The sequence below is a fragment of the Mirounga angustirostris genome, unplaced genomic scaffold (assembly GCF_029215605.1).
Source record: "Mirounga angustirostris isolate CCGP_5_RB_7025 unplaced genomic scaffold, mMirAng1.0.hap1 SCAF_6, whole genome shotgun sequence".
NCBI lineage: Eukaryota > Metazoa > Chordata > Mammalia > Carnivora > Phocidae > Mirounga > Mirounga angustirostris.
The window spans coordinates 80875098-80899695 of record NW_026991714.1 but is presented as its reverse complement, the minus strand read 5'-3'; the positions used below and the strand labels follow the sequence as shown (position 1 = coordinate 80899695).

General features: G+C 46.7%; 1 protein-coding gene across 1 annotated transcript in view; it reads left to right on the top strand.

The window, feature by feature from the left end:
* ACTN2 (actinin alpha 2) overlaps window positions 1-24289 on the top strand; it is a 65317-nt gene extending 41028 nt beyond the window's left edge. Inside the window, exons 8-21 of the mRNA XM_045877775.3 lie at window positions 177-262; window positions 1662-1754; window positions 3507-3737; window positions 6464-6611; window positions 8594-8744; window positions 11446-11554; window positions 13006-13146; window positions 14639-14821; window positions 17468-17602; window positions 18479-18658; window positions 19291-19437; window positions 21600-21665; window positions 22464-22622; window positions 24060-24289. Coding sequence (XP_045733731.1) covers window positions 177-262; window positions 1662-1754; window positions 3507-3737; window positions 6464-6611; window positions 8594-8744; window positions 11446-11554; window positions 13006-13146; window positions 14639-14821; window positions 17468-17602; window positions 18479-18658; window positions 19291-19437; window positions 21600-21665; window positions 22464-22622; window positions 24060-24218 — 1988 coding nt within the window. The 3' untranslated portion in view covers window positions 24219-24289. The remainder of the gene's footprint in view (window positions 1-176; window positions 263-1661; window positions 1755-3506; window positions 3738-6463; window positions 6612-8593; window positions 8745-11445; window positions 11555-13005; window positions 13147-14638; window positions 14822-17467; window positions 17603-18478; window positions 18659-19290; window positions 19438-21599; window positions 21666-22463; window positions 22623-24059) is intronic.
* The last annotated feature ends 309 nt before the right edge of the window (window positions 24290-24598 follow it).

The following is a 24598-nucleotide window of genomic DNA, read 5'->3' as shown; positions in this document are numbered from 1 at the left end:
CACAAACCGTGTCCATGCTGTGGAGAGCCTTCCTGAGCTTTAGGATTGTGGGCCCCAGACACACACAGAAAATGGATCGGTGTAAACCAATTTGTTCTTCCCTCCGTTCACCCTGGTTTCTACTCTTCATCTGTATGTGTGTTTGTTTTCTGTGTTATTTTTTTCCCTCCCTTCAGACATTGTGAACACTCCCAAACCCGATGAAAGAGCTATCATGACTTACGTTTCCTGCTTCTACCATGCGTTTGCGGGCGCGGAGCAGGTATTCAGCACGTGTCGATCGGGGCTGCCGTGCAGTTCTTCTGCACCAGTTTTAGTTGTGTGTGCGTGTGTGTGCGTGCGCGTACGTGGGTGTGTGTTCGTGCGCTTCACATCTTACCTTGGAATCTTAAGTGTGTTGTGATGACCTAATACGCCAAGTTCCAAACTGTGAATCCTTCGTGTTTTTTAACAGCTTTAACTTCAGACAGTTCCTGAAGTGTTGTTTTTGTTTTTAAATCTTTCCTACCTTCTAAGATGTTGCTTTGATTTCGTTAGTTAATTGTGGGAAACGCTGGTGCTTTAGGAAAAAAAAAGTGCCTTGAAAATGGCGCCACGGTCACTGAACAGCGATGGGGAGATTTGACAAAGACAGATGAGCGCCTTCCCGGTGCCCCTTGTTCTTTCCGCCTAGAAACTGCCTTCACTGTTCAGTGATTTGTTCTAACACCTTTCAAGACTAATCTTAATTGAATTGAAATAGTGAAAGGATAACGATGTGAAAACCTCAGAAAAATTCACATTTCTTAAGACACACATTGTGGGAGAACGTCCCTCAGCTTTCTCCTTATTCACCTGTCTCTCGCCCCTTCACATAATCTACTTGGAGAAAACGGATAGACTGGGGCAGGGGGACACAGTATGTGTCATTTCTGTGATTTCTCAACGACCGTCACCAGCAAATGATGCTAACTGCAAATGGGGCTTTGGAGGCAAGGCTTTGGGACGGGCTGGAGGCCAGGAGGGGCAGCTTGCTCTTCTTAATTCATCACATGGTCGTGGTTCAGGGCACTTTGCCCCCCCTGGCCCAAGTTCCCCTCCACAAGATGATAACCGAGAATTCTGTATACCTCGATGACGTCTCATGGAGGTCACACAAATCTTAAAGCAGGTTTAGCTCTGGGGAAGGATCCCATCTAGCAAGTTCTGGTGTATTCATTTCAGGACAAGAGGGCTTCAGCGAACTCGGTGCAATGACAAGATAGATTCAGGACCCGATTAGTTTTTTGCTTTGATTTCCAAAGGCTAATGCTATCTAGAGAGTTCTGGCCCCATAGTCACGAGGTCAGTAGAATGCTCAGGTGGACGGACGGGGGATTTCGGCTTCCTTGACCCATATATTTCTGTCACTAACTTGCTTAATGTTTTACGAAGCTTGCATTTTAGACTAATGGTATCTCCCCATTATTCCCCACAGTACATTCAGCTTGCCGTGTAAGTCTGTGTAAAACAAGGTGTGAAATGACTCATGGTGTTCAACAGCCATACCCTCAGTCTTCCTCCACCCCAACCTTGAATCAGCACGCCATCTCCTCATTTCCTCTCCTGCCCCACCACGTTCTGTTTTGTGCATGCGCATCCCTGTCGATGGAGCTGTTCTGTTTACCTATTGTGTTTTACAGGCCGAGACAGCGGCTAACAGGATATGTAAGGTTCTTGCTGTGAATCAAGAGAATGAGAGGCTGATGGAAGAATATGAGAGGCTAGCAAGTGAGGTAAAGGAAGCGGGTGCCCGGCAGTCCTGTCCCTTCCCACCCAGAGGGAGAGGCATGGAGGGGGACACACCGGCTGTCAGTGTTTTCTTTCTTTGCATTTTTCATCTCGGACAGAATCAAAGCGGGAAAATGCACTTGATCTCAGGGGTTGCTCATCTTGTAGCAACATACTGATTGGCACAAAAGTCATCACAATGGGCTTCCCAGCTGTCCCAAAGCATAGAGGTAGTTTGCATGTTTGCAGACACGTGGTATGTGACTCCATGCTCAGCTCTGCACTGCCAGGGTCGGACACCCCCCAGGGGACACCGCATTACTAATTTTTTTTTCCTGCTTCATTGGTTACTCAACTCACCTAGTGTCCCTCCGTTACTCAGAAGCCCTGCTCCACGCAGCGACTGAGCGTCCCAGGAACTGGCCCAGCCCGTTGTGAGACACGGCTCGGCCTTGTGTGCGTGTCTATGAATATCTAGAGGGAAATGTGGGGAGGACAGAGCCCCCCATCCAAGGTGTTTGAGCATGAATGTCCATGATGCCTTCTGCAGCTCTTCAGCCAGATTCTTGGTTAGAATAGCACTTTCCATGTTGCTCTTCTTTCTGTTCTGATTAGAGCATAAATAGCAACAAAGCAGTCTCGTCACTGCTGCCATGTTGCTTCCCCCAGTCAAGGGATGGGCTGAGTGAGCGGCACACCCCACCCTCTCTGGGTTGAACTCAGTTACAGTGACACATGTCTGTGACCAAATGATTTTTGCTCTGACTTGATTTACCTGATATTTGGTCTGTCCTGGGAAAAGTGTCAGGATACTTGGAATAAGTCTTCCAAAGGAGTGGTTAATAGTAATCCGATCTGATGATATTGAGTTTATGTTTTCATATTGCTGCTATGGGAAAATTCGATTTGGCAGCATTGTTTAACCCAGGGACCAGCTTCAGGGTAGAGGCACGACCAGGACCAAAGGACAGACAGTAGTTCTGTCCTTCCTTTTCTTCCCTGGTCCTTCATTTATCTTCCTCATACCCTTCGACTGTGGGTGTATCACCATTTTAGCGAATTTTTATTCTTACCTGCTGTCATTTTCCAAGTAATTACGAGTATCAATTATTAGTGGCTTTTCAACTTGCTCGTAATTTGAGAGAAGGGGGCATATATACTTCATTCTTAGGAATTCACTACCATTTTCACTTCTATCATGTGGATTTCCTCAAAATGATAAATTAAAATATAACTTGGCATTGAGTCAGTCCCAGATTTAATGTATCTTTCTGGTCAATAGATTCATGAGATTTGAGCTTATTTGAAATAGAATTACATTTTAAGTTAAACCCAGTTCTTTTCTGAGTTTCCATCCCATGTCAGGTTTTTGTTTTTCATTTGAAAGCTCCATCCAGCATTTGTCTGCTAATGTCTAGTCCCTGAGTTTCCTGTAAATGTCACATTCTTGTGAAACATGACTCGTGCTGACTTTCAGTTTTTGACCTGTATGTGGGACTGTGGGGGTGATCACCAATGGCCATGGGGTGGGGTCAGGGGCGGGCGGCGCTGAAGTTTTCATTCATGCCACAGCGCATGTGCATAAAGATGCCTTTTTATCCTCTCCCCTCAGTCCAGAGTATTCTATTCATACTCTGTCATTTTAGGAACATTCGGTGGAATGCATTCCAATTGTCAGGTGCTTCTGTTTTTCACCTGGGGGTGGGGGGCTGGGGTTTGCTGGCGTCTCCAGCAGTATTTGTGTGTTTTGGGAGCAGCTGTTGGAATGGATTCGCCGCACGATCCCCTGGCTGGAGAACCGGACCCCCGAGAAGACCATGCAGGCCATGCAGAAGAAGCTGGAGGACTTCCGGGACTACCGGCGCAAGCACAAGCCGCCCAAGGTGCAGGAGAAGTGTCAGCTGGAGATCAACTTCAACACGCTGCAGACCAAGCTGCGGATCAGCAACCGGCCCGCCTTCATGCCCTCCGAGGGCAAGATGGTGTCGGTGAGTGCCTGCCCCTGGACCCGGTTTGTTTCCGAAGTCTCCTCTCTGACGGGCCGCCCAGAAGGCCACAGGTTCTTTCAGCGAATGGTTAGGATGTGGGCCCTGTAACCGTGTCATTTGGGATGTTTTTTCCCCACCAGTGTGCGGTTCTTGGCCCCAGTTGCTCCTGGGGTGGTGCCCCGCCCAGAGCGGCCTTTACCGCCTCCCCTGCCCTCCCATGACCTGGCCGTGTCTTCCCGCTGGATCTTCTGGCACCTGCATCACGTGCCCTCTCTAACCTGCGCTTAGGACGCGGTCACGTTTCCAGGGCCTCGTGCTGCGTGGGTCTCCCTCCCCGCATGGTTGGCTTCCTTGCTCTCCAGAGTCACTGGCACCCGCACCTGGGACTCGAGAATCGCAAACCTTGCCACCTCCTCTGCTCCTTGTAGCACAGTGCTGGCCCTCGGCTGCCCTTTTTGCAGAACCTCCAGGAGTCGCTGGTGGCAACCCTTCTTAGCCCCTCACTGCTCCTTTACTCCTTTTACTCTTCACCCTGCAGCCACCTGGCTTGTCCCCTCTGGAGACTGTTCACGTTGGGCTCAGAGGCCCCCCGTGGTGACATTCTGCTGTCACTTTCATTTCCATATTCTCTGCCGCTTTGACCCTTTTAACCACGCTGTTATCCACGCTGCCTCCTTGAAACTCCTTCTACTCTTGACCTCACCGTTTCCTTCCCACCCCACGGGGTCCTTCCACACACGGCGCAGAGCTTCGCCCCCCACCGCCACCCCAGTCCGTGGGAGGACCTCTCCCGGGCGCGGTGCTGACCCTCTGCCCCGTACCTCCCAGGGGATCTCCCCCGGGCTGGTGGCTTTCCTCACCTCTTGAAGGCCAGTGCCTCCCCAGCTGTGCATCTCCAGCTCGGACTTTTCCCCCAGTTCCAGGTTCATGTATCTGTGTGGATGTCTCAGAGCATTTCAGACCTGACCTATCCCCGAGGCCCTCTGTTTCATGCTTGTCTTAGCAAGTGGCATCACCATCCCTAAGTTACGGACGCCCCAAGCCCAGGTGGCATCCTGGCTTCTTCCTTTCTGTCACCTTCTTGTGTGCAGTTCTTCAGCAGTCCCGTTGGCTTGGCATCCAGATTCTATCTTGAATCTGTGCTCTGCGCTCCACCTGCATGGCCATCGCTATCTGCTGAGCCACCTCTCTCTCTCTCTCTCTCTTTCTCTCTCTCCTTGCACCCCGCAATGCCCCTCTCACTGGCCCCTAAAATTCACTATCTCCACAGCAGCAGCTGGGCTCTTTTTATTTTTTATTTATTTTTTATTTTTTTTAAAGATTTATTTATTTATTTATTTGAGAGAGAGAGAGAGAGAGAGAGAGAAACAGCATGAGAGGGGATAGGGTCATAGGGAGAAGCAGGCTCCCCGCCGAGCCGGGAGCCCGATGCGGGACTCGATCCCAGGATTCCGGGATCATGACCTGAGCCGAAGGCAGTCGCTTAACCAACTGAGCCACCCAGGTGCAGCTGGGCTCTTTTTAAAATGGAAACCAGAGTGTGTCTCCCCTTCTCAAAACCCTCTCGTGACTTCCCAGAGTATTTAGACTAAGATCCAGATTCATGAACCTTGCCTGGAGGATCCCTTGTGATCTGACCCCCTCCACCCCCTGCGGATGGGTCTTTGCTGCTGCACCCCCCACTCCCGCGTGGCCTCACCTGCCCCCCCACACACGGGACCAGCCCCCCTCAGGCCTCAGCGCTCACTCCCACCTCTTCACGTAACTGGGTTTTTCAGTCACTGAGGTACTCGGCTCACATGCCACCTCCTCAGACGCGTCTTCTCCAAGTGACCAACCTGAAGGAACCCCCCACAGTGGGCTCTCAGCATCACCTGACCCCGTTTAGTTTTTACTTCAGAGCCGATCATTCTCTGCAGTGACCTTGTTTAATCATAGTTGACCCTCAAACAGCATGAATTTGAACTGCACGGGTCCACTTACACATGGGTTTTTTTTCAATAAATACAGGACAGTACTGTAGATGTATTTTCCTTTTGATTTTCTTAATAACATTTTCTTTAGTGTGAGAATACAGTATATAACACATATGACGTACAAAATGTGTTAATCAACTGTCTACATTACCGGTGAGGCCTCTGGTCAATAGTAGGCTGTTAGTAGTTAAGTTTTGGGGGAGTCAGGGTTTGTATATTGACTTTCATCTGTGTGGGAGGTTGGCGCTCCTAAGCCCCGTGTTGTTCAAGGTCAACTGTACTTATTTCTTCTTTCTCCCCCAGCAGTCATGCAAGCTACTCAGGGGCAGGGAACCTTATAGGTATCATTTATTCTTCTATAAAATTCTCTTGCTAGCGTCCAGGAAATGGTTGTTGATGGCGGGCTGGCTGGTTGAGCCCAGTCTGATTTGAATTGAGTCACTTAGAGGCGTCATCTTTTTCAAGCCAGAAAATTAAAGCCCTGTAAGCCTTTGTCCACATCTGGACAAGTATCAGGCATTTATTGGCTGGTGAGAACAACCATGTTAGTTTTAAAAAAGGCCAGGCGGTAAGTAAAACCTTTGAAAGCCGAAACAGCAGAGTGGTTATTTGGGGGCTGGATGAGGGGGAAGCAAGAAGAAGAAAACACAAAAGAAAACCGGTCAGACTTGTGGCAGAGAGGGGATTTGTAGAAAAGCTGGGGCCCGCAGGTTAACAAACCTGTCTTTGCTTGTCCTTGAACGCCCCCAGGACATTGCCGGTGCCTGGCAGAGGCTAGAGCAGGCGGAGAAGGGCTACGAGGAGTGGCTGCTGAACGAGATACGGAGGCTGGAGCGCGTGGAGCACCTAGCGGAGAAGTTCAGGCAGAAGGCTTCGACGCACGAGACGTGGGCTTACGGCAAGTGCAGTAGCCTGGGGTTGGGTTCCCGGAAAATCCAGGTCCAGCTGTGGGCAGAGCCACAGTGTGCGGCCTCTACACACTCCGTCAGTGACCCTGTGGGCAGGTGTCCCCGCCCCTCTCCACACTGCTGTCCCAGGCCTGGGTTTCTTCAGGAGGTGGGTGGGGAGACTTCTTTTCTAGCGGAGCAGATAATGTACTTTTTCACAAAATGGCACTCGAAATGCATTCTTCCCACACTTACTTACATAAGTCTTGGCCTCCCTCTGTCTTCCCCCACTTTTGTTCCATTCGATCCACAAGGATCTGTTTATTTCCTGTCGGTCAGACAGCCTGGGCCCAGAAGCTAGCTTCTGCTGCTAGCATGTTTATTACATGCCGTGAAGCAACAGAATTTCCCATGGAGAAAATCTGCTTGGAAGGAGGAATGCAAGGGACCATTTTCTACAGTCTGAGCTTCCTTATTTCACTTAGATTCATCTACTTTCAATCCTTGCAACCATATCTCTTTCCATAGCCGTGATACTGTGATCATATATATATATATATATAATTTTTTTTTTGGCTGTCTGCTCTTTGCTGAGGTAGAGGAACATAACATTCTCCCCATCACATCATCTATTTTGAGAAAGGTCAGAGACGTTCCCCTCATCCTTTGGTTCCCTTTTGCTTTGGTGTCTGATCGTTGATGTTGCCCAGCAAGAGGGTGAGAGGCATGGGCCTGGAGCCAGGCAGGTTGGAGTCCCAGCTCTGACACTTCTAGCTATGCGCTTTGGATGAGCTCCTAATCTCTCAGTGCCTCAGTGTCCTCTTCAAAGTGGAATACCAGGGGCGCCTGGGTGGCTCAGTCATTAAGTGTCTGTTTTCGGCTCAGGTCATGATCTGCAGGTCCTGGGATTGAGCCCCGCATCAGGCTCCCTGCTCAGCGGGGAGTCTGCTTCTCCCTCTCCCTCTGCCTCTCCCCACTGCTCCTACTCTCTCTCTCTCTATCTCTCTGTCTCAAATAAATAAATTAAAAAAAAAATTCCATTCAAAGTGGAATACCAATAATACCTCCAACAGAGGCTTTTGATGAAGATTTAATGAGTTCACAATATAAAGTTTTTAAATCCATATCTGGTGCATAGGAAGTGCTGTGTCGTCGTTGTTAAACGTGTGAACATTTGTCTTCCATTTCAAGCTTTATAGAATTAAAGTCTTAAAGGTCATCAACCAGGGAATAAACGTGAGTCCATCTACAACCACAGCAGTTGCTTGATTTAAGAAATATTTGTGGGGAAATAGGTGGAGGTTCAGAGAGAGAAACTTCTAGTATTGTCAGGAAAAAAACACAGCCTGTATTTAACCACAGGGAAAATAAAGCTTTCCAACAAAAAGGTTTGGGGTCAAGGTTCAACTGAGGGCAGGCTGGTAGAGTACAGGTGTCTTGTCTAACTATCCCAGGTAATTCTTGTGAACTAATAATTATTAACTGAGCATCACACACTGGAAAATCAGATACTTGTTACTCAGGATTATGCAGAATGCAGATCTGTTATTTCACCTGGACTCAGCATGCTTCCCCCCTTTATGTGTCGACACGAGCTTTTATTTTTATTTTTTTAAGATTTTATTTATTTATTTGTCAGAGAGAGAGAGGGAACACAAGCAGGGGGAGTGGGAGAGGGAGAAGCAGGCTTCCTGCCGAGCGGGGAGCCCGATGCGGGGCTCGATCCCAGGACCCTGGGATCATGACTTGAGCCGAAGGCAGATGCTTAACCGACTGAGCCACCCAGGCGCCCTGGACACGAGCTTTTAGAACACAGAGGGACTCAGGCAACGTTAGCACAGTTACAGCCCGGAAACTGATGGTAACAGCACCACCGTGTTTACCCCCTTCTCCTGGTTCTTTGGAATCATAAGCATCACTGAGAATTTTGCAGGTGCCAGGAAGCTGATGTGGGCCATCAGAGTGTTCGTATTCCCTTCTGCAACCCTTGCAGGCAAAGAACAGATCTTGCTGCAGAAGGACTACGAGTCGGCTTCTCTGACCGAGGTCCGGGCCCTGCTGCGGAAACACGAGGCCTTTGAGAGCGACCTGGCGGCGCACCAGGACCGCGTGGAGCAGATAGCGGCCATCGCGCAGGAACTCAAGTACGTGCTGTTGGGTTCGCAGGCCCAGGTGCTCCCATGCGGCCACACAGCTCTGCCCGCCAAGCCCACGGGCCGCGGTACAATGGAAGGAATCCCCCGAGAGCTTCCCAGAGCATTTCCAGGGCAGTTTCCATACTCAGTTTATGGAGAACCAAGCTGGAGGCCTCTGTGTTTCTAAGCAGCTCGACAGACTTGAGCTTTGCTTCTCTGGATGGGCTAGGATCCCTGTGCCGTCCCATCCACAAGCACCCCGCAGCCCCACCCCAGGCAGCTCTGCTTCCAAGAGGGTGAGAAGTGAGCGTGGAGGACTGGGGTCCAGCTTGGAAAGGCCACCTCTCCTAGGCCGGGGTGCAGGACATCCACACACCAAATAGAAATGCCTGCCTTACCTCGGGGGAGGAGACACCATGGCCCCACTTTTTCTGTGTCATCAAATACGTGCTATTTCATTTGCGTGCTTTCTATTTTATGGGAGGGACCAGCATGGATTGAGTCCAGGCTGGTGTAAGCCCCAGGGGGAGTTCTCAGGTCCCACTTGTTGCGGGGTGCAGCCTCTGGCTCTGGCCCGCCTCTGGGGAGACACCTCCCTGCAGTCTCTCGAAGCCTCTTTTTAAAGACCCTTGCCCCCTTTGGATAAGTACCGGCTGTCATTCCCAACTCCCTTCCCCCTCATTGTAATCATAGACATACCTGCAGAAGTTCCAGGGCCAAAATTACATAAAGATAACTGTCACAAAATAAGTTTTAAAAACATATAATAAACATTTATTTTCCTATGTTAAAGTTTAAAACTTTCATATTCTCACTTTTGACTAGAGCAAACTCGTGAACTAACAGATACGGCCTCTTTTAAGAGTATCCTGTTATTTTTTTGCCTTGGTAAATAAACTCTTAATCATTTGTGATCTTCAGAATCCAATTTGTACACTAGATTATACCCTAGATTTGTGGTCTTTACAAGAGCATGCTTCTTGAATGTTGGGTGTGTGGCTGCTTGTTAACAATTGCAATTAAAATAAGGGAGGAAAGAAACTCACGCTATTTAATGCTCTGTAACTTCTCCCTTGAGTAATCCGGAATGGTTTTAAGTGTTGCCCATAAAATTTAAGGAGTAATTTTGTATTGTTCTTCCTGGTATCCCCAGTGTCAATTTCTTCACACTGTCCAAAGAGGCACCACATACAAAATTTAAATCTGCGTTCATCTCAATGTATTCCTTCCTTGTCCTTTTTACCTTTCCTAAAGTAATAAATCAAAGTGCTCGTGCAGCTCTCAAAGTGCAGGAAAACCAGTATGTACAGTTACGCAAACCCTCACTCCTTGAGAGCAGGTATTTGTAGAACTCTTTGTGTGAACTTTCTATGAATTAGAAAAATGAGAAATGGATATACCCCTAAAGGTAATGATGGGGAAGTGAGCATTCGTGTCTCCATTGTGGATCCATGGAAGGATCTCAGGTGGTGGTTTTTATTCTTGAAGTCTTTATTCTCCGTGATATTTGCATTTTGAAGAGCCGTAGCCTTTTTGACTTTGTATTCAAGGCTGTGCAGATTGCTGGTATGTTTTGTTTTTTGTTTCACTGAAAAAAACGTCTCAGTTGCATGAAGGGTTATATGTATGTAGAAAGCTGCTTGTAAGCTGAACAGGCTTTACCCCCAGCAAGAACCCTCAGCTCACAACCACGGAGTGCGCCCTTTATTCAGTAGCAGAAGCAATAATATTCAGGACCGGACAAGTTAATATTATTTAAGAGGAAAAGAAAAGCACGTGGTGGGCAACCATTGTCTTGATTTAAAGTCGAAAGAAGAAAGAAAGAAAGAAACTTAAGCCTCGGGGAAATGGATTTAGTAGGTGGGTGGGCGGGACGGGGGGGGGGGAAGGGGGTTCCTTAAAGTTTGCCTTGGACTGTTTGCAAAGAAGTCTCTGAACGTCTGTGAGTCTTGCTTTCATCTTAACCTTTTATCCCCAGAGATATGAGGTGAACCTTCTAGTTGGGAATTTGTTTGAATGCTAAGTTCACCTTACAAAGACCCCAGTAGGATGCATAGACTGGGCTGGTGGGGAAGAGGGGTTACTTTGTAAGAAACCATATTGTTCTTGCTGTCACACCAGGGACATTAGACAAGTCAGAAGTTCTGTCCAGAAGAGGAAGGGCTCTCTGGTCTGCTAGTTTTTCAAGGTCCCTGCAGTGCTAGATGAAGCCACAGCGTCCTTTCTGGACATGGCACTCCACCCCAGCCCTGAAGCCCAGTGCCTTTTGAGGGGAACCAAGGACACAAGGGGGTGCAAGCTGACACCTCCCTCCCCCTTGACTCACTTTGCTGTCCCAGTCGCTGTGGCTTCAGGCGGCCCACAGGACTGTCCTCCAGGTCAGGTGGTTGGCTTTGTTTACAGGTACACTGCCACTTAAAAATAATACTCTGGGGCTGGACCAGATTGAAGTCAGCTTGGGGCACTGAGGAGACAGCATTTCTGTCTGTGTAGAAAACTGTTGGACCAGCAAGAGTTTTACTCATTCTTCCTGGAATCTGTCAAAGACTAATGATCACGTTTGCCTTGGTGACAGTTGACAAAACCTGAAATACCCTGCCATTTTTCTGTCAGATCTTTAAAAAAAAAAAAAAAATCAGTTTATTTTGAGCCCATGTCTGTTTTCCTCATAACATCAGGGAGAGTTCATCTTCATTTTCACTTCCCTCAGTGAACTGGACTATCACGATGCCGTGAACATCAACGATCGGTGTCAGAAGATCTGTGACCAGTGGGACAGACTGGGAACGCTTACTCAGAAGAGGAGGGAGGCCCTGGAGGTGAAGCCCTGGTGACCTGACATCCCGTCAGCCACCTGTTGACATGAGATCTTTTCACAGAGGCTCTTGAATGAAGTCCTTGTTACTAATCTTCCCTGTTTTTCTGTGGCATGCCGCGTCTAAAACAAAACAGGTTGTCTCGTGAAAGGAGCTGCCACAGAGAATGTGAAAAATAGGAGAAAGCGTGAAATGCAAAGTTGGTAGCTTTGTCCCATAATTTATCCATAGAGTGGGGAAGCATGCTTTTTTTTTTTTCAGTGAAGCATGCTTTTTTTTTTTCCTTCAGTGAAGCATGCTTTTTTTTTTTTTTTCAGTGATGCATACTTTTGAATTAAAAAAAAAAGAAATCCAGAGCTAATAAGATTAGGGTATTAACCCATTTTGTATCAGGTAGTGATTATAGTGAATTTCCAAAGGGCCCTCTATAAAGAGTATATTGACTTGGAGAATCAGGAAGAACTTCACGTGTTGCCAGGCAAAGGCAAAATGGCAGCAAACGTTGAAAGAAAAAGGGATATGAAAAGATCCAGGATGAACTTGGCCTTAGTCAAGTATAAGACTTGGATAAGCAGCAGAAAGTGGCTAGTATTTAGCTGTACCCATTGTCTCTCACCATGGAAGACTCCTATAATGCGAAGGAAGGAGGCAATGGCCAGTTTTTTTCTGAGTCTTTTCACTTTTAAAATACATGACATCCAGCTTCCTAGATGCCAAATGGCTGTTACATAGTCTCCTAAAGAAAGGAAGTGAGAGAAAAAGGACCATGCATGAAACAGAGACTGCCCCCACCACAAACACTTTAGAACAGGAGAAAAAAAATGAGTAAGGACGGAAGACTTATAGATAGGGGGTGCTTTCCCTGTCTGCCCCCAGCATCTCTGCCCCATGAAACAAGTACAGTGTTCTCTGTGGCTCGAAGCCATCTGCTTCCATGTGGCCAGAAAGGCCGAGAAGAGCTCTGTGTTAGATCCTGAATGAGGATTTGAGAACATTAAACTGTAGTTCTGTGTCTTCACTTAGGTAGGTGAATTCTGGGAAAGGCGTGCATCTTCTCTGCACACTGTTGTCTATAAAGTGAGGACGGTGTGTTGAGTGTTGTTACCTAGCGTAGTTAGGGAATCAGAGCTAACATTAAAGGGTACTATGTTAGCTGAAAGCAAGTTACTATATCCCCCCTACGGATTCTCAGTTTTCAGAAAAGTAGCATGGAGCAGAGGACTATCCTTTGAAAACAAGGCTACTCAGGATGTTATTAAATCCTTTTTTGATTCAGAAGCCACTTGAGGGACTTGCTGGGCTCAGTCTAATCATGAACACTGGCTGATCTTGTGTATATACATGCTAGTGATGAGCGCATTGTGATTAACACAATGTCAGATAATAGGTTGATTGTCTTCGGAGAGAATTTTTTTATTCATCCGTGGTAACACTTCTATTTAACTTACCTCCAGAGAACTGAGAAATTGCTAGAAACCATTGATCAGCTTCACTTGGAGTTTGCCAAGAGAGCGGCTCCTTTCAACAATTGGATGGAAGGTGCCATGGAGGACCTACAAGACATGTTCATTGTCCACAGCATTGAGGAAATCCAGGTAACTGAACCCCCAGCTTCATGCTCATACTGCGCTAGAGATGAATTGTAATTTTAAAAATGTAGAATTCTTTTGTTTTTTACTAAAAAAATGTAGCTAGGAAGCCCAAATTACCCTTTGACCCTTATCTTAAAAACGTGTATACTTCTCTTTGCTGCAACTGAAAAATTAACATCCATCAGGCAATGGTGAATACATCTAAAGGGACCTGTTCTTTAAAAAATACCGTGGAATCATTGGGCAACATAGACATCTACACTCTTGGGAGGTATTCGTGGGAAGGTATGAGTTTATTGGCTGCTGAGTTAAGTACTTAGCAAATATATGCATATTACTGTTTGTTAAGATCTATATAGTTTTGCTGGCTCCTAAAGCATAAGAAACCACAAAGCAGCACCTCCTGTCTCCCACAAACCAAAATGTTCTGCTCCTGATTTCTTCCAGAACTTCAAAGTTGTGAGTAAGACTTCTATAAGTAGTCACGTTAGGGAGGAGGGTTACTCTCAAAGAGCCAGGACCCAGTCTATTGAGAGACCAGTGTACAATGAATTTGATGTACAATGGAATATTAAGGGAAAATACTTCTAAATTCTTCTTTCTGTAAAATAGGTAAATCATCAAAAAGAATCCAAACATGAAGGAATGCTGAAGGTTCCAAATAAAGGAATTTGAATCCACACCTCCCTACCAAGGAATATATTCTAGAAGGGTTTGCACCTGGGTGTAGGGGGAAAGAAATTACTTTGTTGAATATTGCATTTTTTATTTGCATGCATTCTTAAGCACAGGTTAGCAACCTAAAATCATTTATTTTTGGAGTAAGTGAGACATCTAAGTTTGCCATGGAAGCCATACTGGATGCATGATGTAGTTTCTTTGTTTGGTGAAAGGTCAATCTCTCTATTGCAGCCAGTCTCTTGTAGTGTCTAAAATGACTGTTAGCTTGGCACTGGGAGGTGGTTTACGTGGCATCTACACACAGCAGAACAAAGGGGCCACTGTCTTATACAATGGGGCCAAAGGATAGGTTTGATAAATGGGATTTTAAAGCCTTAGGGGGAAAGACTTGTTTTTTTGTGGCCTTTTCTTTTTGAGAAGTAGGGCTGTATTTCCTGGTGGTCTTTAAGTATAAAGGCAGCAAATGTGGCAACTAAGTTCTGTTTGTCGATGGAGAGTAAGACCGAAACAGTAACTGGGGATCAAAAATTATGAAAACAAACATTTTTTTAAAAAAGAAAACAGGTTTGTTTTTTTTTTTTTTTGAAGACTTTGGATTCATAGGCATCAATTAGTCATCACGGTTATCTTTTTTTCCATTTTCAAGGAACCTGACTTTGGTGCACCAAATAGCTTTATGAAAACATCCAGAATTTGTTTTCCCTGCAGAGATTCCTGCCTTCATAAAAGGCTTCCACACGTGTGCAGAAGGAACAGCGAAGCCTGTAAAATTCACATGACAGTAAAGTTCTCCCCACTTCTGTCTCTGGGTTAGAGTCTGATCACTGCCCATGAGCAGTTCAAGGCAACGCTGCCGGAGGCGGACGGTGAGCGGCAGTCCATCATGGCCATCCAGAACGAGGTGGAGAAGGTGATCCAGAGCTACAACATCAGAATCAGCTCCAGCAATCCCTACAGCACTGTCACCATGGATGAGCTCCGGGCCAAGTGGGACAAGGTGGGTGACTGAGGACCGGATGTGGGACAAGGTGGGCATTCCTGAAACCAACGTTGAGGGAAGAGGTAAATACTTGGGGAACAAGAGTGACTGATGTGCATGATGATCGGGGTTTTTGTTCACCCCAGATTTCACAGTGTTTGAATCATGCAAACATCCCATCTAGCAGATAGAAAGGAGCTCTGAGGCACTGTACAAAATGCAAGACTTTTATAGGCAGAGGGAAGCGGGAACAGGGAAGTTATACCAGGCAAAAAAAGCCGGTTGGTTATTGCGAGGCTACGTTCCTTCAGGGGTCTGTTGGGCAGATGACCTAATAGTGCTGATCAGGCTAGTGACTGTTTAAGATTCCATTCCTGGGCGAGCAGAAACTGGAATTGAGTCTTGGGTTGGTGATGTGGGGCTTAGCCTAAGTGACTCCATTTGGGGCCTGTTGTCTCGTTTTTAACAGACGAAATATGTTAGACTCTTAAATGCCATTGGGCAGCCTCTGATTTGTAAGGAGAGAAAGTTAGAAATGTTTTTCTTTAAGGAAGATCTTACAAAATGTTGGCAAAATCAGTATAGATTATGAGACTAATACCATAAGGGAAACTATTTTTAAAACCCCCACTGAAAATTTGGTGCACTCAAGCCTGCCTGTAGTACGTACTTCATTAAATAATTTTTAGAATATGGGATAGACACTTCCCAAATGTGTGTGAATTTTAAATGCAGAAAAATCGCCTAGAAAACTGGGGAACTCAAGTACTCCTGCTGACTTGCTGCCTTTTAGATTTTGGGAAACTGTCCACAGGTTTAATTATAGTCCACATGGGATCATTTGAGCCTTTTTGTCTTGTTCTTAAGAAAAAATTATTTTCATGGTTTAAATTATAGCACAGTCATCTCCATATGCTACTACAGAGCCTCCCAGGAGTAAGTTCACCAGGTGGATTTGAGGTGGCTTGCTATGAAAACACACGTGCAACAGTTGTTCAGTTATCAACAGTGCAAAAGAGGAGCAGACCGGGTATGGGGAGGAGAGAGGGAATCTGAGAGACAGGACTGACTGACTGCATTTGAGCTTCAAATTTAGCTTGGGCCTTCTGACAGCCATCATGGAAAAGGGAGACATGTTGAGCTAAGTCGTCCTCCTGAGGAAAAGGGAAATATGTCCTTTCTTTTTTTTTTTTTTTTTAAAGATTGTATTTATTTATTTGCGAGAAAGAGAGAGAGACAGAGAAACAGCATGAGAGGGGAGAGGGTCAGAGGGAGAAGCGGGCTCCCCGCTAAGCGGGGGACTTGATCCCAGGACTCTGGGATCATGACCTGAGCCGAAGGCAGTTGCTTAACCAACTGAGCCACCCAGGCGCCCGGGAAATATGTCCTTTCTTAAAGTGGGTCAAACATTTCTCGCAGCCCGAAGTTAAAGAGCAGAGCGGGCACGTGGATTTTTGTGAACGGGACATTATGAACAGTGACGTCTGTAGGAGCAGTTTTGCAGAAAACGCAAAAAAGACGTTTGAAATAGTTCCTTTGTCTGTGGATGCAAAGAGAACTCAGGCAGGGCGTGAAAATGTAAATCACCGGGTACAAATGGAACAAGAAAGACGTAGGCTGGCACAACGCTTTCCTGCAATCCCACATTAGATAGGACTTGAACTCATGAGCCTAAGTAGGATCCTTAACTTTTTTGTGTCTTGGATCCCTCCAAGCCTGTGGATCCCTTCTGATAATTATATTTGTAAATTCATAAAAACATTTAAGGTAGCAACAGAAACAAATGATGTTAAATATAGTCATTAAAGTGTTTTTTTTTTAAAGATTTTATTTATTTATTTGACAGAGACATAGCGAGAGAGGGAACACAAGCAGGGGGAGTGGGAGAGGGAGAAGCAGGCTTCCCGCTGAGCAAGGAGCCCGATGCGGGGCTCAATCCCAGGACCCTGGGACCATGACCTGAGCTGAAGGCAGACGCTTAACGGACTGAGCCACCTAGGTGCCTCCATTAAAATGTTTTTTAAAAAGTTGCCATGTGGTAGCAGATGTGCTTCTGCATGGACACATTTAAAAGCAGGGTCTAACAGCAGATCTGATCATTTTGAAGCAGGGATGAGTGTGCATGCTATTTTGAGAAGCAGGCAATAACTAATGTTATATGAGACTGTGTTTCTTCTGTGGTCAAGTCACAGCACGGCTAAATATGACTGTGGATTTGCTGCCCACTTTCATAATCGAAGGAAATGCTAACTTTCAATTAGAGATCGTGAAAATAAAGCTGTCAGCTCTGCCTCCTTCAAGTTCACAAATCCTCTGCGCTTTGGACCAGGCCCCCGAAACACCTCCCCATCCCCCATCCCTCCCACCCCACCCCCACCCCCTGGCTGCAGGGACATCCAGGTCCCTAATGTAGACACACCCAGTCTTTCCGCTGGTTGGCCACCAAGACTAGACCCAGCTCTCCCTTAGTTCCTGTAGTAGGGGCGCCTGCTCCCCCCTCCTCTCCCTACTTCCCCTTCCTCTTTCTCCCTCTTCCCCTCTTCTCCTTCCTCCCCACCCTCCCTCTGTTCCCACCCCGACACTTTGGACTGTTGGCACATATCTTGGTCACTGCTATTGGATGCAAGCTGGCCTCTAATCCCTGTTGCCCTTGGTCCCTGACAGGTAAAGCAGCTCGTGCCCATCCGGGACCAGTCCCTGCAGGAGGAGCTAGCCCGCCAGCACGCCAATGAGCGTCTGCGGCGCCAGTTTGCTGCACAGGCCAATGCCATTGGGCCGTGGATCCAGAACAAGATGGAGGTAGGGCGGTGCCCTTCCAAAGAGCTTCTTGCAACCCTTGCAATTAGTCCCTGCGTTGACCCAACAATGACACCTCTTCTGTTTCTGTCCTGGTCACCCTGCTCAGTGCTGTGAGGGCCCTTCGTGTCACGCTGGGTTTTACTCCTTTGGGCCCCCGAGCTCGTGTAGCCTGTGGGCATCAGTGCAGTGCGTGGGGGGCCTGCTAAAAAGGGGGCCGAGGCTGTTCCTGCTGCCATCTGTTCATTTTGTCATTAAAAAGGATGTCAGGGCTCTTTCTTGGTGTTCAGCCTTTGTAGGATCTAGATTTTAAATCCTCCATCCCTAAGGAGGACATGTGAAGAGTCACAAATGCTTTGCATTTTCAGAACATTTAAAGAAAAGTGATCTTGGAATGACACTGATTTCTGGGTTCATTTTATCACTAAGAGCAGCCAAGAGACATATATTTGCCCTTCTTGTGTTTCTCCCAACCTCCCTTTTGGTGATAAAATGTTACCTTTTCTCCTAAAGGGAGAACCTGTAAAAATACAGGAAATTCTTTTTGACCCTCCAGTGCTCTTAAATCTGTCTGGCAGCTTCTTTCCTGCAGAACATCCCCTAGCCTCCTCCAGAACGGGGCAGCTCTGATGCAGGGAAGCTTCCCTCTTCGGCCGAAGAAGAAATAACTCTTCTCTTAACCACTCTTCCTCCTTTGCTGTTTTGGATCTTGGTTGATGCCCCCACCCCCACCCCCACCCCGCCAAGCTGCTGTCACGCTCTGGGACTGCCATCTCCCACCTCACGGGATAAAATCGGGGCACTCTGGCAGCTGACGAGCCCCAGCGTAGCATCTGAGGCCGACTCACCGGTTTGCCTCCCTCTTCTTGCCTCTGTCAGGAGATTGCCCGCAGCTCCATCCAGATCACGGGGGCCCTGGAAGACCAGATGAATCAGCTGAAGCAGTATGAGCACAACATCATCAACTATAAGAACAACATCGACAAGCTGGAGGGAGACCATCAGCTCATCCAGGAGGCCCTGGTCTTTGACAACAAGCACACCAATTACACCATGGAGGTACAGCGCCCCACGGGCTGGGTGGCTTTGCTTCCGGTTGTGACCATTTCACCTCCTCTCGGGGTGTCCCCCCCCACCCCACTTGTCTCTGTTCCTGTGGGAGGTGCTACACCGTGAAAGCGAGGGATCTTCAAGCCTTCCCTGTCACTGTACGTGAAAAAGCTTTGTGAACTGTGTCAAGAGCTATGAAAGTGTTAGTTTTCTCCGTCATCCTCATTAGCACGACAGTGAATTCATTGCACCACTCGCTCAGGGAGTAACTAACGGTTCACGTTTCTACCAGTTTGGCCCCCTTTGCTCCCCCTGGGAGCAGGCAGGTGTAACCCAGGGCCCATCCTGCTACTTGGTAAATGGAAAGATATTTCCAGCGACAAATAGACTCTCCATTGTGCATCTTATTTACAAAGTGCCGGTTGCCCCTGTGAGAACCCCGCTCTCACTTCTGAGCGCTTCCCACTATGGAATCTTAGGAAGAGTGAAAAATTAGAATGAAAAAATATAAATAATAACAGAGTTGAGTAAGCCCTACTTCTCTCCCTCTGGGTCTAAGCCCTCCGGTTAGGAAGATCAGGAGGGCAAGATTGATGTGCTGACAGGACCCAGAGCTGACCATTTCCTTTTTCCTCGAGTAGCACATTCGTGTCGGGTGGGAGGTGCTGCTGACGACCATCGCCAGAACCATCAATGAAGTGGAGACCCAGATCCTGACGAGAGACGCCAAGGGCATCACCCAGGAGCAGATGAATGAGTTCAGGGCCTCCTTCAACCACTTCGACAGGGTACGTCTCCCTGGACTTGCCCGAAAGGCGACATTGGGGATGTGAAATAATATTCATGCTCTTAGTTTAAGTCTTAGTGCCCTGTAAACATTACAGGGAAACAGGATGATTAATGCCAAAGGAAAACAGCCACCAGAAAGGCAGTGCTAGGCTCTGACGTTGCGCATGGGGACTCGAAGTGGAGGTTCGTGGGCAGCGTTTTGCAGGTGGCCCGATGGATGCCTTTGTAGCTGATGGCAAAGCTAGATTTGTTCGAAGTAAAAGTGTGTCCCTCATGCGGTGTGGTTGTTGGACTTAGATCTTTTCTTTTTTTTTTTTTTTTTTTTAAAGATTTTATTTATTTATTTGAGAGAGAGAGAATGAGAGACAGAGAGCATGAGAGGGAGGAGGGTCAGAGGGAGAAGCAGACTCCCTGCCGAGCAGGGAGCCCGATGCGGGACTCGATCCCGGGACTCCAGGATCATGACCTGAGCGGAAGGCAGTCGCTTAACCAACTGAGCCACCCAGTCGCCCTGGACTTAGATCTTTTCTAAAGACTTAAATGCAAAGCCCTGAGGTACTTTTCCCAAGTTACTATTTAGGTGAAACACCTAATGAAAACTTAACCCACTGTCTTGACATGTAAAATTTAATTTTTTTAATTAATAAAATGGACTCGTGACATGTTTTAAGGAAAATGCACCAACCGAATGATGACCGTTTTCATGGTAAAGGCATATAAAAAGTTACGTGCTGCTTTTAAAATATTACCTGGGATTTTGATTTGAATCATATTAAGTAAAACCAATTCTTTATAAGAAGATTCCGTTTGCTTATCATATGGCTAAAAGTGACTTCTTAGGCCGCATACCGTTTGCTAAAGATCCCTAAAAAAAGGATAGTCTGTTACTCTGTACAGGACATTGTGTGTGGCTTACAGTTATCAGTAAACAGTTCTCAGAATGCCTCTGGGCAGGGCAGGTTGTGAGATCAAGCCGCGGGTCAGGCTTGCGCTGGGTGTGGAGCCTGCTTGAGATTCTCTCTCGCGCTCTGCCCCTCCTCACGCCTCCCCCCTCCAAAACAAGTCTCAGGTTCCGACCTGTTAGAGAGTTCAGACTGTAGACCTCTGATGGGGGCCTGAGACGTAATAAAGAATGGGCATAGCTATTTGAATCCAAGATAATGAGATTGTTTTTTGCAACTGAAGTCCGAAGGAGGACAATGCAGAACCTGCCAAGTTAAAAAAAAAATGCATTTAAATCTTAAGGAGTATGTTTTGGGGGAAAAGAAGTTTGCTTGAAGTCCTGGGGAGAGGTGTCAGGGACGCGGATCCATTTCTCTTCATCTTCTGGTTGAATACTGAGGGTAGGAACGGCAGAGGGCACAGCAGACATGCCCCGAGGGGCTCTTACCGGAGCTTTTAGAGCGTAGACAGAACACGATCGTGGCTATGCTTCAAAAAATGTGCGCAGCCGCCTCGGTGAGCATGGACTGGAGGGTCAGAGGCAGGGAGAGGAAGCGAGCAGAGGGTCTCAGCACGTTAGGTCTTGGGCTTTGTGTCAACGCCTCAGTATCTGTAGAGCTGGGGTCGCCCATTTGTCCTGACCTGGCCCTTTTTCAGCTGTGATAGCGGTTGTCCGCGTGGGCCTTCCTGCTCGCTGCCCTGTGCGGACCCCCGTGGCACTTGTGGGGGGGGGGGGCTGTGATGCCTGGAGGGGCACGCCATCCTGGCCAACGAGCCTGAGACTGCTTGTGGGGTCCGTGGGCCTGAGTTGTAGGAGTGCTGTTGTTTGGGGGGAGCTTCACAAATGAGGACCCCCCAGGGGCCATGAGAGTGGGATAATTTCTCACAGCACCTCGGGCTCTGTCACCAGCAGGTGGCAGTCATTGGTTCCTGCTGGGTCATTCTTGTGGCCCTGGGTGATTTTTTTCAGCTGCTTTCATGAATGTGTAGTCTCCTGTCATTTTTACCCGGTAGTTATCCGCCTCCCGCCTCCTGCTTTTTCCTTTTTAAGAAACTATTTTGTAACATCTCCGTGTTGGCTCCATCCTCTTATAAGTCAGTGGTGACCTTTCCCGTCTCCTTGGCAGGGCTCCATGGGGCCCGTCTTGCTGGATTCTGTTCCGTTCGCTTGTTCGCTTTGTCCCTATCTCTCAGCGTCTCTGTTCTTATTTGTCGGCAGAGGAAGAACGGCCTGATGGATCACGAGGATTTCAGAGCCTGCTTGATTTCCATGGGCTATGATTTGGTAAGACAGAAGCTAAAAATTTACAAGGATTAGATGGATATTTTCTTGAGTTTGGGCTTATGTTACAGGAAATGACTAGCTTCGAGTATGATAGCACATTTGGGATCGGTTCCCTTTCATTGTATAGGGTGATCTTCTTGGAAGGTTTGCCTGCTGCTGTATAAAAATCATTTCATAGAACCAGAACATATATTGTTATTCAGTAATTGGTCAGATTTTTTTTCCTAGTGAAGGAAGAAAACAAGCTTTTTTTAAAAACAGCTTTATTGCAAACTGTAGTTTCCCCGTATAAAGTGTATACATTTCAATGGCTTTTAGTAACCTGATGATTTTCAAAGTGCTTTTCCCTCTGATACTAATGTGTATTTTGAACATGAGCTGCTTTGATTCTTTTCAGGCTCTTAAAATAAAAATCACGAGAGCCGTGTTCTGAACTGCCTTCTACTTAGCAATGTTACTCTTGTTGGTTGTAGTCAGAGGAAAGGCCTCTCTCCCTCACTCTCTCCCAATTCCTCTTCCAGAAGTACGTTCAGGCCTGACGGCTACATGGGACAGAGAGAGGAAGGAATTCAGACATTCAGGAGCTTCTGGCTTGATGTTACAGTAACTCGTAACATCATTTGATGGCAATAAACTTAAGTCGCCCCTCTGGGGAATTTGTTCCAAAGACTGAAGGGAAATGCAGGGACTATTTAACTTTGCAGACCATTAGGATTGGCATGTCAGGAGTTAAGGGGAATGGTGCTGTTGAGGACTGTGTCTTGTTGAAGTACATGTGTCTTTGCAACCTTGCCTCAGGGCGAGGCTGAATTTGCACGCATCATGACCCTGGTGGATCCCAACGGACAAGGCACTGTCACCTTCCAGTCCTTCATCGACTTCATGACAAGAGAGACGGCCGACACCGACACTGCGGAGCAGGTCATCGCCTCCTTCCGGATCCTGGCTTCTGATAAGGTCTGCAGCGACAGATTTCCTTCAGCTTTTGTGGGAGCTCATGGCATTGTTCTAGTAAAGCAGGAAACAACATTGCCAAGTAAAAACCATTTTGATATTAGTGTATTTTGTATCACATCAGCAATGAATTCAGAGAGCCGCAAGTAAACCTACCAATGGCCCACACAGAACAGAGAAAACACAGACATTCTGTTCCCAGCATTTGTGTGGGCCTCCCAGGGAGTTTGACAGAAGGAACTCAGTGCATATTTTGTAGAGTTTTTTGTGTGTGTTTCCGGGTTAAACTCCATTTTACATTCTGGGGTCGGGAGACTCAGAAGAGACTGCACAATTCAGGTAACTGTGGAATTGGGAATGTTTTCTTAAGGATCGGTTACCCTGACTTTGGGCCCAACCATGGAAGCCAAGTTAAATATAGCCATTCAGTCATTTAAACTATTGGCAAGCTTTGTATTACATGTAGCCTAGAAATTAAGTAGGAGTTTAACGGCAAGCTCAGAATTTTCGAGTCTCATTCCCCAAACAGTAGCAACATCTTAGTAGGTATAAATTCAATGTGGAATAGGATTCTTTTACTCTATGTTCTGGCTGAGAGGGAAGAAGAATTTAGCGTGTTGAAACATCAGCAGAGCCGTGTTTATTGCCTTACAACATCAGACAAGATAAACTATCCTGACAACAATAATGTATGTTTTAAAATTAAACCCGTATCCTGAGGGTGGGGGTAGAGGGAGAGAGCCCATCTGATCAGGAGATAATAAACCAAAGCTCACCTAACCCACCCGTTCCCCAAAAAACCCTACAAGTTAAGCATATTTGCTATTTATTTATTTTGACTATTACCCAATTGGTCTGTTTTACCGGAATTATCCTGTTTCCTGTTGGACATAATGACATTTAAAAAAATACGTACATTCCACTGTGAAATGTCAGTTTTATCTTGCTTTACAAAGAAGTTTTCTCCAGTGGCAAAATTAGCTTTTTAATAACCTGAGTAGACAAATGACTCCATTTTCTAAAAACACGTATCACATACGTTAAAAAAAAGAAAACGATCATGTTAACTGTCCCTGTATTCTCATCAGCATATAATATAAACCCCAACTATCCCTTTACCTTTCCACTATGACTCTTAGGTCATAGTATTTTTCACTTGCATGATGGCTCAGTTTGAGAAATACTGATGATAGTCCTCTCTCTGCCTTTATGAAGCCTATTAAATTTCCTGCTGGCCCCAGGACAAATCACCTTACAGATTGCTCTTAGCAGTGAAACACAGCCTTCTGTTGGTCCTCTGCTCCCATGCCCGTTAGATCCGCTGCCTTTTGTCCTTTATTTAAATTAAACAAATGCAAGGCATGTGTAAGGATTAAAACTGTTTATATTCCAGCGTGTTCTGCGATTGAGCTTACAAACCCTTGTGTGTGTTTTTTCCAGCCGTACATCTTGGCGGAGGAGCTACGGCGAGAGCTGCCCCCGGATCAGGCCCAGTACTGCATCAAGAGGATGCCCGCCTACTCTGGCCCGGGCAGTGTGCCCGGCGCCCTGGATTACACTGCATTCTCCTCCGCCCTGTACGGGGAGAGCGATCTGTGATGCTGGGGCTCTGTAATCACTGATCCCATCAGAACGCAATAAAAGCTGAAGTCACAGTTGGTTTCCTGGAACCTTTGACAAGCTTTATTAAGTTAAGAGAGAGAAAAAATAGTTTGCAGCTCAGTAGGTTGCCAGCATTGTGACATGGCTGAAATGAAGTTTCTATGGTTGCCCGAGGTAGCGTGTTTCATGAGTAGGTTTCTTTATTTCTGGATTTGTAGGTGAATACAGTGAGATAATCAGGTTTTTGTTTGTTTCTTTGATAAAACAGCCGATGGCTCAAGCAGTGTGACATTAGGAGGCTCTAGGGACAGAAGAAAAGTAAAAAAAATGGGAAATTGCAAAATACCCAAGATTCAAGATGAGGAGAAAAAAAAATA